General features: G+C 40.7%; 1 protein-coding gene across 1 annotated transcript in view; it reads left to right on the top strand.

Moving 5' to 3' along the window:
• NAALAD2 (N-acetylated alpha-linked acidic dipeptidase 2) overlaps positions 1 to 13162 on the top strand; it is a 44158-nt gene that overhangs the window by 13323 nt on the left and 17673 nt on the right. The window contains 3 exon segments of the mRNA XM_059708166.1: positions 3089 to 3275; positions 7940 to 8033; positions 9249 to 9347. Of these exon segments, the coding sequence (XP_059564149.1) occupies positions 3089 to 3275; positions 7940 to 8033; positions 9249 to 9347 (380 nt within the window).

Raw genomic sequence — 13162 nt, 5'->3', positions numbered from 1 at the left:
GTTTGATATGCACTATCAGATTACCCTTCAGAAAAGTTGTAACAGATTGTGCTCTCTCTAACATTATATCTGAGTGCTTTCTGAACGTTTTAGTTGATCAAAACTGATGGTTATCTATCTTTTGCTAGAACACTTCTGGTAAAGAATAATTTAGTATATTATAGGGCAGTGATGGCGAACCTATGACACGCGAACTCATTTTTTTGGTTGATTTTTCTTTGTTAAATGGCATTTAAATATATAAAATAAATATCAAAAATATAAATCTTTGTTTTACTATGGTTGCAAAGATCAAAAAATTTCTATATGTGACACGGCACCAGAGTTAAGTTAGGGTTTTTCAAAATGCTGACACGCCGAGCTCAAAAGGTTCGCCATCACTGTATAGGGGTTATATTCTCTTATTCATGGTCAGTTTGGATAATTATGAAAACATTTACAGAACCACTGTGGCCAATTTTTAAACAATTTGACTATTCTGCAGATAATTTTAAAGTAGTTTAGTTCCACGCATATTGGGAGTGGTTATTCTATGATGTGCCAGATTTTGGAGGGTGGATAGTTCTTAAAAACACCCTCTGTGCCAGTATTCTCTTATATAGAGAACTAGAGGCCCGGTGCACAAAAATTTGTGCACTCGGGGGTGGGGAGGGTGGAGGTTCCTCAGCCAGGCCTGTGCCCTCTCGCAGTCTGGGACCCCTCGGGAGATAACGACCTGCTGGCTTAGGCCTGCTCCCGGGTGGCAGAGGGCAGGCCTAATCCCTAGGTGCAGCCCCTGGTCGGGCTCAGAGCAGGGCCGATTGGGGAGTTGGGGCGCCGCCCCCTGTCATGCACAGAGCAGGGCGGATTGGGAGGTTGCAATGCCACCCTCAGTCACGCTCAGGGTAGGGCCGATTGGGGGGTTGGGGCACCACCCCCTGTCACACTCAAGGCAGGGTTGATGGGGAGGTTGTGGCGCCACCCCCTGTCACGCACAGAGCAGGGCCCATCAGGGGGTTGGGGCACTGCCCCCTGTCACGCACAGAGCAGGGCCCATCAGGGGGGTTGGGGCTCCGCCCCCTGTCACACTCAGGGCAGGGTGGATCAGGGGGTTGGGGAGCTCCCCCCGTCACGCACAGAGCAGGGTCGATCAGGGGGTTGGGGAGCTCCCCCCTGTCACGCCCAAAGCAGGGCCCATCAGGGGGTTGAGGAGCTCCCCCCTGTCACTCAAAGAGAAGGGCCGATCAGGGGGTTGGGGCGCCGCCACTGTCACACTCAGGGCAGGGCTGATGGGGAGGCTATGGCTCTACCCCATCACACACAGAGCAGGGCCCGTGGGGTGGGGGGGGTGGGGGCGCCGCACCCTGTCACACACAGAGCTGCAGGGCGATCAGGGGGTTGGGGAGCTCCCGCTATCAGGCACAGAGCAGGGCCGATCAGGGGGTTGGGGTGCCTTCCCCTGTCAGGAACAGAGCAGGGCCGATAGAGAGGTTGTGGCCCTGCCCCCTGTCACACACAGAGCCGCAGGGCAATCAGGGGGTTTGGGCACTGCCCCCTGTCACGCTGATCCCAGTGCCGGGAGGCCTCGCGGCTCCTCTGATCCGGGTGCTGGGAGGCATATTACCCTTTTACTATATAGAATAGAGGCCTGGTGCATGGGTGGGGGCTGGCTGGTTTGCCCTGAAGGGTGTCCTGGATCAGGGTGGGGGTCCCCACTGGGGTGCCTGGCCAGCCTGGATGAGGGGATGATGGCTGTTTGCAGCTGGTCACACACCCTTCAGGGTGGGGGTCCCCACTGGGGTGCCTGGCCAGTCTGGGTGAGGGGCTGAGGGCTGTTTTCAGGCTGGCGGGTGACGGAAGCTCCCAACCGCTCCTTTTTTCTTTTTTTTTTTTATTCTGGGCCAGCTTTAGCTCTGAGGCTCCAGCTCTTAGGCCTCCACTCCTGAAAGCAGGTATCTGGTTTGTTTCGGTTCTATAATCGAAACAGTATAAAAATCCAGCTCTGAGATCCCTGCTTGCTGAAAGCAGGTTTCTGGGGTTTTGTTTAGCTTCTATATTCGTTACAATGTTTCTTAAACTGCAAGCTCAGAGGCCGGCAAGGCAGGCGGGGAAGTTGGAGTCCTCTGTCACTGAGGCAAGCAAGCCTCATGTTAGTTTCAAGCTGCCTGGCTGCCGGCCGCCATCTTGGCTGGCAGTTAATTTGCATATCTCGCTGATCAGCCAATGGGAAGGGTAGCAGTTGTACGCCAATTACCATGTTTCTCTTTTATTAGATAGGATGGGAATGCTAATAACAACACTAACTTCTTAGAATGCTAACCCAGGGGAGAAAAGATATTTAAAAGATCTTAAAATACTTTTATTCATCCTAAAATAGAAATGTGTACAAAATATAGAAGTACAAAGAGGGGAGGCATTAATTTTAACTTTTCCCTTATTTATTTATTTATTTTTAGAGAGAGAGGAAGAGGGAGAGATTGAAAGATTGAGATAGATGGGGGGGGGGGAGAGATATTAGTTGTCCCACATATTTATGCATTTATTGCTTCATTCTTATATGTGCCCTGACTGGGGATCAAAACCGAGTCCTTGGCATATTGGGACAATGCTCTAACCCAGCGGTTCTCAGCCTGTGCGTTGAGACCCCTTTGGCGGTGAACGACCCTTTCACAGGGGTCGCCTGAGTCCATCCTGCATATCAGATATTTACATGACGATTCCTAACAGTAGCAACATTACAGTTATGAAGTAGCAACGAAAATAATTTTATGGTTGGGTCACAACATGAGGAACTGTATTTAAAGGGCCAGAAGGTTGAGAAACACTGCTTAACCAGCTGAGCTAAGCACCCAGAGCAGGAAACATTAATTTCTCAGTTTTAGGAACAGAAGGAATGTTTCCCAGAAGTGATAACTGATTTGGAGTTGTGTAAAATAAGAGTTGCTAGGTTTACTGAGACATTATACTCAAGGCAAAGAGAAGGAAATGAGTAACAGCATGATGAAAAGCAGTGTCTGAATTTGCTTGCATTATTAAGGTGATTTCCGCTTAGGTGAATAAGCCAGTCGTTTGCCGTTTCTGCGTCATGGACTGCGCGTTGCCCCTGCAGGTTAACAATGCCATGTCGGCAGGAGCCATAGGCCTCATCTTGTACTCAGATCCAGCCGACTACTCTGCCCCTGAGGTACGGCCGTATCCCGAAGGATGGAACCTTCCTGGAACTGCAGCCCAGAGAGGGAACGTGTTAAACTTGAATGGCGCTGGTGACCCGCTCACTCCAGGCTACCCAGCTAAAGGTAAGGGGTGAGCCCTGACCGGCTAGGCTCAGCGGATAAAGCCTCGGCCTGCGGACTCAAAGGTCCCAGGTTCGATTCCAGTCAAGGGCATGTACATTGGCTGCGGGCACATCCCCAGTGGGGAGTGTGCAAGGGGCAGCTGATCGATGTTTCTCTCTCATAGATGTTTCTAACTCTCTATCCTTCTCCCTTCCTCTCTGTAAAAAAATCAATAAAATATATTTAAAAAAAAATAAAGGTAAGGGATGAGCCTGTCATGGTCTACCCATTTCTGCAAAAATATTACTTGCCCTTAGAAGGCATAGAAACATCTACAGAACAACATTCAAGCTGTGTGTAATAATAATTTGGATTGCTCTTGCTAGGAATTCAGACATTTCCCTTGTATTATTTTAGTTTTAAATGTTCATGAGGTGTGGACATGGAGAAAGGAAGGTCAGTTCAGTTCTCTCCCTACTTTTAGTAGAGAGGAGGTTCAGAAACACAGATCCTCAAATCCAAACTAGGATGTAGGGTTTCAGAATTGCCTAGATCATACATTTCTATTTTTAAAAATACCAATGAGACTTTTTTTGTGGTATTTAATATGTAAAATGTGAAAAGTTTTGACATCTATGTAACCATCTCCACAATCAAATTAATGAATGTATTTATAACCGAAAAGTTTCCTCGCATCTCTTTTTTTATAAATATATTTTCGTTGATTTCAGAGAGGAAGGGAGAGGGAGAGAGAGATAGAATCATTGATTGCTGCCTCCTGTACGTCCCACAGTAGGGAATCGAGCCTGAAACTTGGGCATGTGCCCTGACCTCCTGGTTCATAGGTCAACGCTTAACCACTGAGCCAGTCTGTGAGGCCGGCTGGGAGAGAGCACGCTGCCTGCCCAGCTTCCATGCAGCACCACTGGGCAGCCCAGAGGCCCACGCTGCACCCTGGCCCATGACGTCCAGTCACCTTCACATCTCCACGTGGGGACTCGGGCACCGAGACTTAGGCGGAGGAGGGCACGCGGGGGCCCAGGTGCTGCCCAGGGCCCAGAGGTCAGCTGGGACCTGCCCTTCCATGCCAGATGCTCACGCTTTGATAGCCAGCCAGGCCTAAGGACAGCACCCGTGCATGAATTTCGTGCACCAGGCCTCTAGTAATACATAAAGCTGTTCTAAGGAGTTGTATACAGCCTCTTTGTATGCATGCTTTCATTTCTCTTGAGTAAATACATAGGAATGGAATGGCTGGGTAATGTGATAGAGGTATATTTAGCATTTAAAGAAACTTTTAAATTGTTTTCCAAAGTGGTTGCACTGTTTTATATTCCAGCAGCAGTGTATGAGTGCTCCAGTTGCCACCTCCGTACCAACACGTAGTATCATCAATCTTTTAACATTATATTCTAACTAGAGGCCCAATGCAAGAATAGGCCCTCCTTCCCCTGGCTGCCAGCACCGGTTTCACTCCGGCACCCAGGACCTGGGCTGCTACGTTCCAGCCGCCACCAGGCATCCGGGACTGGGGCTGCTTCGCTCCGGCCACTGCCACCACCCACCGTGGGCATGCTCCAGCCACGCCACACAGCTGCTCGGAGCACATCGCCACCCCTGTTGTGTGTGTGTGTGTGTCCACTGGGACTGGGGGCAGCATGCAGTCCCCTCCCACCCATCTGCGTGCGCAGTTCCTCCTGAGCATTCGTGATGCAGCCTCCTCAAGCCAGTCATGATGCCTGGCTAATTTACATATTACCTGTTTATATAGATAGATAGAAATGTGAGTTCTCCAAGTTGCATTTATTTTTCAGAGTTTTTGTAACTATTCCAGGTCAGTTCCATTTGACTTTTATAACCAGTTTACCAGTTTTCACAAAAAAGCCTCCTGGGAGGTTGAAAGACATTGAATTAAATCTACAGATCAGATTGAGGAGAATTGATATATATGTATTAATTTGAATCTTCAGATGCCTGAACATGGTACAATTCTCCATTTATTTAGGTGTTCTTTAATTTCTCTCAGCATGTTTAAAGTTTCACTTTACTAGTACATCATATATATGTTTATTTGCACATTTACCCATAAGAATTTTATAGTTTTGTTATCTTTAAATTACATTTTAAATTTCAGTTTCCAGCTGTATTGCTGGTACATAGAAATACTATTGTATTTTTAGAAGAAATCCATCGACATTGTATCCTGCAAACATGTTAAACTCACTAATAGAGTTTTTGTAGATTCCATCAGAGTTTTGACATAGATAATCATGTCACTTGCAAATAAAAACATTTTGTTTCCAATCTGGATGTCTTTTATTTCTTTTTATTGCCTTACTAGAGGCCTGATACACAAAATTCGTGCAAGGGGCTCAGCCCTTGCAGCCCCAGCTTTGTCCAGAAGGTCGTCCAGAAGGTTGTTCGGCCGTCAGGCCATCTGGTCTAATGAGCATATTACGCTTTTATTAGTATAGATTACACTGGCTAGTACCTCTAGTACTTAATTGAAACAATTAATTACAACAGATATCCTTGCCTTGTTCCTGCCTTAAGAAGAAGCCTTTCTCTGTTAAATGTGATACCATTCTGGATGTTTGTTTGTTTGTAATATATTTTTTTCATTGATTTCAGAGAGGGAGAGAAATAGAAACATCAATGATGAGAGAATCATTGATTGGCTGCCTCCTGCACGCCCCCTACTGGGGGCGAGGGGTCGAGCCCGCAACCCGGCATATGCCCTTGAGGGGAATCAACCAGGAATCCTTTAGTCTGAAGGCCTACGCTCTATCCACTGAGCCAAACCATTTGGGCTGTATGTTTTTTACAGATTGTTTTGGTCAGATTAAGGAAGTTTACTTCTGTGGTAATGTGGGAAGTTTATATCTTAACACATGTATTTAGAAGTGTACGCTGGATTTTGTCAAATGCTTTTACTCCATCTATTGAAATAAAAATAAGTTATTTATCTTTAAGTTAAATTGATTGTTTTTTTTTTAATGTTAAACCAACCTTTCCATCCTTGTTGGTCATATTGCATTATCCTTTTATATATTGGTATATTCCTGGATTTGTGCTGATATTTTGTTAAAATATTAGTCTGTAGTCCTCAAGGAGGGATATCAGCTTATAGCTTCGTTTTCTTGTAATGTCTCGGTCCTCATTTTGTTGTCACTACTGTTGTCTTCATGGAATGAGTTGGTGACTATCTCATATTCTTTTTTTAAATGTAAGAGTTTATAAGAATGGAATTGATTTTGTCTATGAATGTTTGGTAGAATTCCCCAGTAGACCCACCAGGCCTGAAGTTTTGTTTGTAGAAATGCTTTTAACTACAAATTCAATTTCTTTAATATATATATATGGCTATTTAGGTTATCTATTTATTCTTGAGTGAGCTTTGATAGTTTTGTGTCCTCAAGGATTTTTTTTCCATTTCATCTAAGTTATTGAATTTATGGGCATAGAGTTGTTCATAATATTCTTATTTTTTTGTTTGCAGGTACTAGAGTGATATTCTCTTTATTCCTGATATGAGCAATTAAGTACTTTTCTTTTTTTCCTGAACCATCTTGCTAAAGATTTGTCAGTTTTATTGATCTTCTCAAAGGACTATCTTTGAGTTTTATTGATAACCTCTATCATTTTTCTGTTTCTTATTTCTTATATTTGTGCACTGATCTTTCTGTCCTATTGCTGATTTTTAATTTATCTTTGTTTTCTAGTTTCTTAAGGTAGAATCTGATGTCATTTGTTTGAAACCTTTTTTTAAAAAATAGGTGTTTCAGTGTTATAAAATTCTATTTTGGTGGACAAAGTCCCAAGGAGGTTTTTAAGCCTGATAATATGTTTCAACCTTTCTTTAATGAGAATATTATGTTTGAATAAGATATTTACCACTTATTCCCAAGATCTCTTGAATTCCCTTTAAATTTTTTATAGTTATTTCTAGTTTCAGAATACGGACACATTTTCTAGATTTCTGGTTAACTGAAGCTTCTCCAAGGATTCAGGATATCCTTGAGAAAATAAAATATGCTTGTAAAATTCAGGAGAATTGTGTGAAATATCAAAACAAGTTTGGGAATCTGCAATACCTATAATTGATTTTTAAATTAGAATGTAAGTGGTTTAATTTCTTACTGTTGAATTAAATAGATCATATTAGTTAAAACAATCATTGATTTGGGCGGAACTTTAATCCTATATAATAAAAGGGTAATATTGCAAATTGACCCTAATAGCAGAATGACCAGGAATGACGGGTTGCTATGATGCACACACCAGGGGGCAGACGCTCAATGCAGGAGCTGCCCCCTAGTGGTCAGTGCGCTTCCTCAGGGGGAGCTCCACTCAGCCAGAAGCTGGCTCAAGGCTGGCCAGCGCAGTGGCAGTGGCAGGAGCCTCTCCAGCCCCTGTGGCAGCGCTAAGGATATCTAACAGGTTAGACCCGTTCCCTGAGGGAGCAGGCCTAAGCCAGAAGGTGGACATCCCCTGAGGGGTCCCGGACTGCGAGAGGGTGCAGGCCAGGCTGAGGGACTCTCCAAGTGCACGAATTTTTGTGCACCGGGCCTTGTTTGAATATAATGTCAAATGTATAGCAAATCTGCAATAGTAACAAAAAGTATTTTTATACCCCTGGCTCAGATTCTTCAATTGTTTTCATTGTATGCAATTTATTTTTGCAGAGTACACCTTTAGATTGGATGTTGAAGAAGGAGTGGGACTACCCAAAATCCCTGTACATCCCATTGGATATAATGATGCAGAAATATTATTACGGTACAGTTTTCTTGTTGGATATGAGAAAAAGATAGTTTGTACTAATGTGTTCATTTGATATTCTAAAATCAATGTAACCTAATTATGTTAAAAGTATCAGATCAAAATAGCTTCTGAAGTAGAATAAGAGAGCGTACCTTTTCCCCTACCCCCATAAATGCGGTCAGTTTAGTGCAGCCATGGGCAAACTACGGTCCGCGGGCCAGATCCGGCCCGTTTGAAATGAATAAAACTAAAAAAAAAAAAAAAAAAAGACCGTACCCTTTTATGTAATAATGTTTACTTTGAATTTATATTAGTTCACACAAACACTCCATCCATGCTTTCATTCCGGCCCTCCGGTCCAGTTTAAGAACCCATTGTGGCCCTCGAGTCAAAAAGTTTGCCCACCTCTGGTTTAGTGCCTAAGAAAACATTACTCTTTTGCTACAAATGAGTCTCAAAAGCAAAACTATGCCCAAAGATAAAAATACTTATTTGAGATTTTTGAAGCAGTTGGATTTTCTTAAATATTCATTTGATATTTGTACTTGACCTGCATTTTAAAAATATATTGCCCACCACTTGGATATGTGAACTTAGACCATTTACTCAATCTTTCTCGATTCAGTTCCTTTATCTGTACAACGAGGACAGAAATAGTTACTCCCTGATAGGATTATTATAAGAAGTAGAAAAGATCATGTATGTAAAGTATCTAAAATATGGTAAACATTATATTAATGTTTGCTGTTATTATATGTATTCTATAATTGATGTTCCTTTCCTTTTCAAATCGCCTTATATATTTTTAAAAGCCTGTATCAATAACATTTAATAATTGCTTTATGAATAGCTACTACATGAGTGGCCTCTCTATAAATTAATTTCTTCTTAGCACAGTCATGTATTTCATATTTTTAGGATTTCTTGGACCTAATGCAGCCCTACATAAATATAGTCAAAAGGAGGCCACAGCTTTTCTTTTTCTCTATATATTTTTCCTTAGCTCTTATCACTAACACATGAAATGTTTTGCTTATGTGTTTCGGTTATGACTCTCCTTAGAATGTCAGCTCACAAGGGAAGGGGGTTTGGACAGTACCTGGTACTTAGTAAATGCTCAATAAGTATCTGTTAAGTGTATGAGTGAGTATCTCGTTATCACACTTCATGATTTTTTTCTCAGAAATGGTGATGCTCAGCCTTTTTCTGTGTTTCATTTTCTCCTGGCAGCCACATGGGGGGAACCGCGTCACCAGATGACAGCTGGAAAGGAAGTCTGAATGTGGATTACAATGTTGGGCCAGGCTTCACAGGGCGCGATTCTTTCAGGTAATTTCACTGTATTTTAGTAGCCTGGAAAAGCATTCTGTGTTTAATGGGAAAATGTCAAGATAACTGTTCTACCAGGTATATTTTGCTTATCTTCTTTTCCTCATTTTTTAAAATAATGAATAACTGATCATTTTATATCACTTAAGAAATACATACAGAATCATGTATCAAATTTCTTCCAGTAGTGGAAGAAATTTTTTTCATAAAGTCTCAAAAATTGAGACTTGAGTTATAGGTTCACTATTTTAACTTTCCTTTTCACTTAAAGTTTTAAAACAGTTTCCCTATCACTTTTAAAATGTTACACATATGAAACACGAGGCTAACTTAAGGGAGAGGAGTAAAAGAGAAAGGAGGCAATATTACTGATCACTTACTGGGTGAGTTAAGTGAATCAAATGGGCGAGCACATAATTATTGTGGAGCTCAATACACTTATTTTAATTATTATTAACACATTACAGCACTATTGTACAGAGGAGTGATAAGAGGACGTGTTCACTGAGCTTAATTTTACAGAGTTTATTTTCTACTGAATCGAGACAGGCAGGAACTGCCTGATCAGCTTGAACAGAGTAGTGGAACAGCATGGCACGGTCAGATGTGAAGGAGTCTGATTTGCCTGAAATGCAGAGAGAGAAGGCCACGTCACAGTGATAAATTAGGGAAGATAAAGCTGTTTTTATTAAACCAAGATCATTCATCAGTCTTGTTTGCTAAGAATTTACATTAACAGTGTAAATGTAATTTTTACAGTTTAGAGTTTTTTAGTTTCTGTAATTTCTTATTTATTTGTTATTCATTTTAATGAAAGGAAGGGAAAAAGAAACATCAATTTGTTGTTCCATTTATTTATGCTTAATTGGTTGCTTCTTTTATGTGCATTGACTGGGGATTGACCCCGTAACCCTGGCGTATTGGGACAACGCTCTAACCAAGTGAGCTACCAGGCCAGGGCTAATTATTTTTATTTCAGAACTTTCAAAGTATTAGAAGTTCAAATTTTTTTATTTTATAGACAGTTTAGAATTTTTTACATAAGTGCTTATTTATCTCTATAACTCAATCTGAACAGAGTTCCTTTGATATGTAAAAATAAAAAAATTTATTATTAATTTATTAATGTCCTCCAGATGTAAGAGAACATACACAATGAAAGATAAAGGCCTTTTTAATTTACAAACAGAAACAGCCACAGAGAAAGCAGAAAAGATGTTGCTTTAGTTCTATTTTTAGTCACAGTTCAAGGGAAAACTCAAAAACATAAAAATTCTCTGGTCAACATATCAAAAGGCTGACCTCCTTCAACATGGGCACAGAAGTTTTAATTGATTTGAGCTCAAAATGGACAAAAGACACAAAGAAAATTACTACAAAACACATTTGCTGTCAGATCTCACCCCAAAGAGATCTTGATTATCTAATAATCCATTTACAGAGATTACCAAACGACAGGACATGAAATCAAATTCCTAGCCACAGCTGCCACTGGGGAATAATTTATGTGCCATAAACAAACTAGAAACAAACAAAACACTATCAGTAGAAAAAAATGTATAGGTATGGTCTGTCAGCGAACTTAGAACTCTATTGCTACTTGGATTTACTTTGGAGAGCCAAACACATGTCTGGGTTGAAGCTGCCCATACCTGGTCTTCCAGGTGAATTCACTGTGCATCACATTGGGATCCAAAATGATAAAATGATTTTTTTTGAAAAAGTAAAACCACAATTCTTACACAAATATGAAATGAACATGTGTCCAAAATTGAATTTAATGAATAAGGGAACTTGAAAGGAGTTAAAACTGATTCAAAGGAGAATTCAAAGTTCATACCAAAACATCAGCTCATCAGGATGCTGAAAGGAGTGTATGTAACAGCAGAAAAACAGATTTCGTTCACAGTGGGGAAGGGAAGTCAGTTAAAGTTCACTAGGGAGATTGTGCATTTCAGTGGATGTGGATTATCTGCATTACAGTCATGTTTCTGTAAGTTAATTTCTGTCTCTGCAGAGCTGTAAAATTGTCTAAGGACAATAATAGTCAGAGGTAACTCTGATGGATGAACTAAGGTCTTAATTTTTCCTTACAGGAGTGTATTTATTAAAAAAAAGTATTTTTTAAAATATTTTTTTTATTGATTTCAAAGAGGAAGAGGGATAGATAGAAACATCAATGATGAGAGAGTATCACTGATTGGCTGCCTCCTGCACGGCCCCCACTAGGGTCCAAGCAGCAACCCAGGCATATTCCCTGACCAGGAATCAAACCATGACCTCCTGGTTTATAGGTTGATGCTCAGCCAGGGAACCATGCCGGCCACACATTTCACAAATATTTACTGAGCATTTTCTATACCCCACGCACCATTCTGGGTACTGGGAATTCAGCAGTAAATAAAACAGGCAAACATTCCTGCTCTATGGAGCCTACATTCTAGAGTTCAGTTGATTTAGAACGTGATGAGTTTGAAGTGATAAACAGGAAAAGCATGTATTTAGGCATTTGGAGTCAGTGGTACTAAACATTAGAAAGACATAAAAATTAAAGATGTGGATGAGCTCTTTTGAGAATCTGAGCAGATAGCCTCTGTTCATGTTCATTAAAACAAATTTTTCTAATTAAAAATAACAGATTTTTTTCTCATTCCTCACTGTTGACTTTCTTTAAATTCATTTAGTGACATAATATCAATGAATTTGGGTTTCTAACTAATACATTTTAGGCTCATATGTTTAGAAACACGTTGAAACATGTTTCTGCTTTTCCCCCCCCGCTATTTTAAAAATATCTATATTTTATTGATTTCAGAGGGGGAGAAATAGAAACATGATAAGAATCATTGATTGGCTGCCTCCTGCACGCCCCCTACTGGGGATGGAGCCCACAACCAGGGCATGTGCACTTGATTGGAATCAAACCTGGGACCCTTCAGTCAGCAGGCCAATGCTCTATCCACTGAGCCAAAGCAGCTAGGGCTGTGCTATTCATTTTTATCAGCAGCAAAAATAAATCTTTTACTTGATGTCTTAAAATGAAAAAAACAACAACACACAAAAGAAAACATCAACCGTTGATTAGTTTTCCCCAAAAGCATTTTAGTTGAATATTGCACATAAATTAAATATGCAGTCAGAAGCGCAATATACTTTTGAAGGGAAAAAAACTGAATCTGCACTTAACAATTTATACGTTTTGACAGCTTGTTAGTTCTTCCATTAAAAAATGAACCACAAATTAGAAACTGCTGGGATCCCCACTCCCCCCACCCCGCACCCCTCTCTATAGGTAAATTTTGTTCCCTTGTGAAAAAGACTCAGCATTTTCCCATGTCATTTTTGATTCATGAAATGTGAATGTATTTTTCCCTTGTTTTTGATTGTATTTTCCATTGAATTCTAATTAAGTTGATTATAATTCATGAATAAATATTTAAAAGATTTCCCCAAATCAGAATCAACAGTGATGGCCTGGGTGGGAGTTTCATTGTATGGTTGTCTTGTACATATTAATAGGCACTTCCCCAATTTCCATTTAATCATAGAGTTTGTCATGCTTCTTACTGGCAGCACCGAGCCAGCTCTGTAACTGATACAAAACTTCAATAATCTTCTTGAAGGAAACTATTAAAGAGCAGGAATTAATGTAAATACAAAGACACATGTAAGACTTACTTGTCCTTAAATACACAATGGCTGTATTCCTTCTGTTTATAATTAAGTAGCCCATACTTAACATTTTAGAATGAATACCCCAAACATTTTGAATAATAGACTACTTTGAATTTTAATTAAATGTCAATATAGTTAAT

The sequence above is a fragment of the Myotis daubentonii genome, chromosome 9 (assembly GCF_963259705.1).
Source record: "Myotis daubentonii chromosome 9, mMyoDau2.1, whole genome shotgun sequence".
Taxonomy (NCBI): Eukaryota; Metazoa; Chordata; class Mammalia; order Chiroptera; family Vespertilionidae; genus Myotis; species Myotis daubentonii.
The sequence above is the reverse complement of the archived record's forward strand: the minus strand, read 5'-3'. Positions and strand labels throughout refer to the sequence as shown.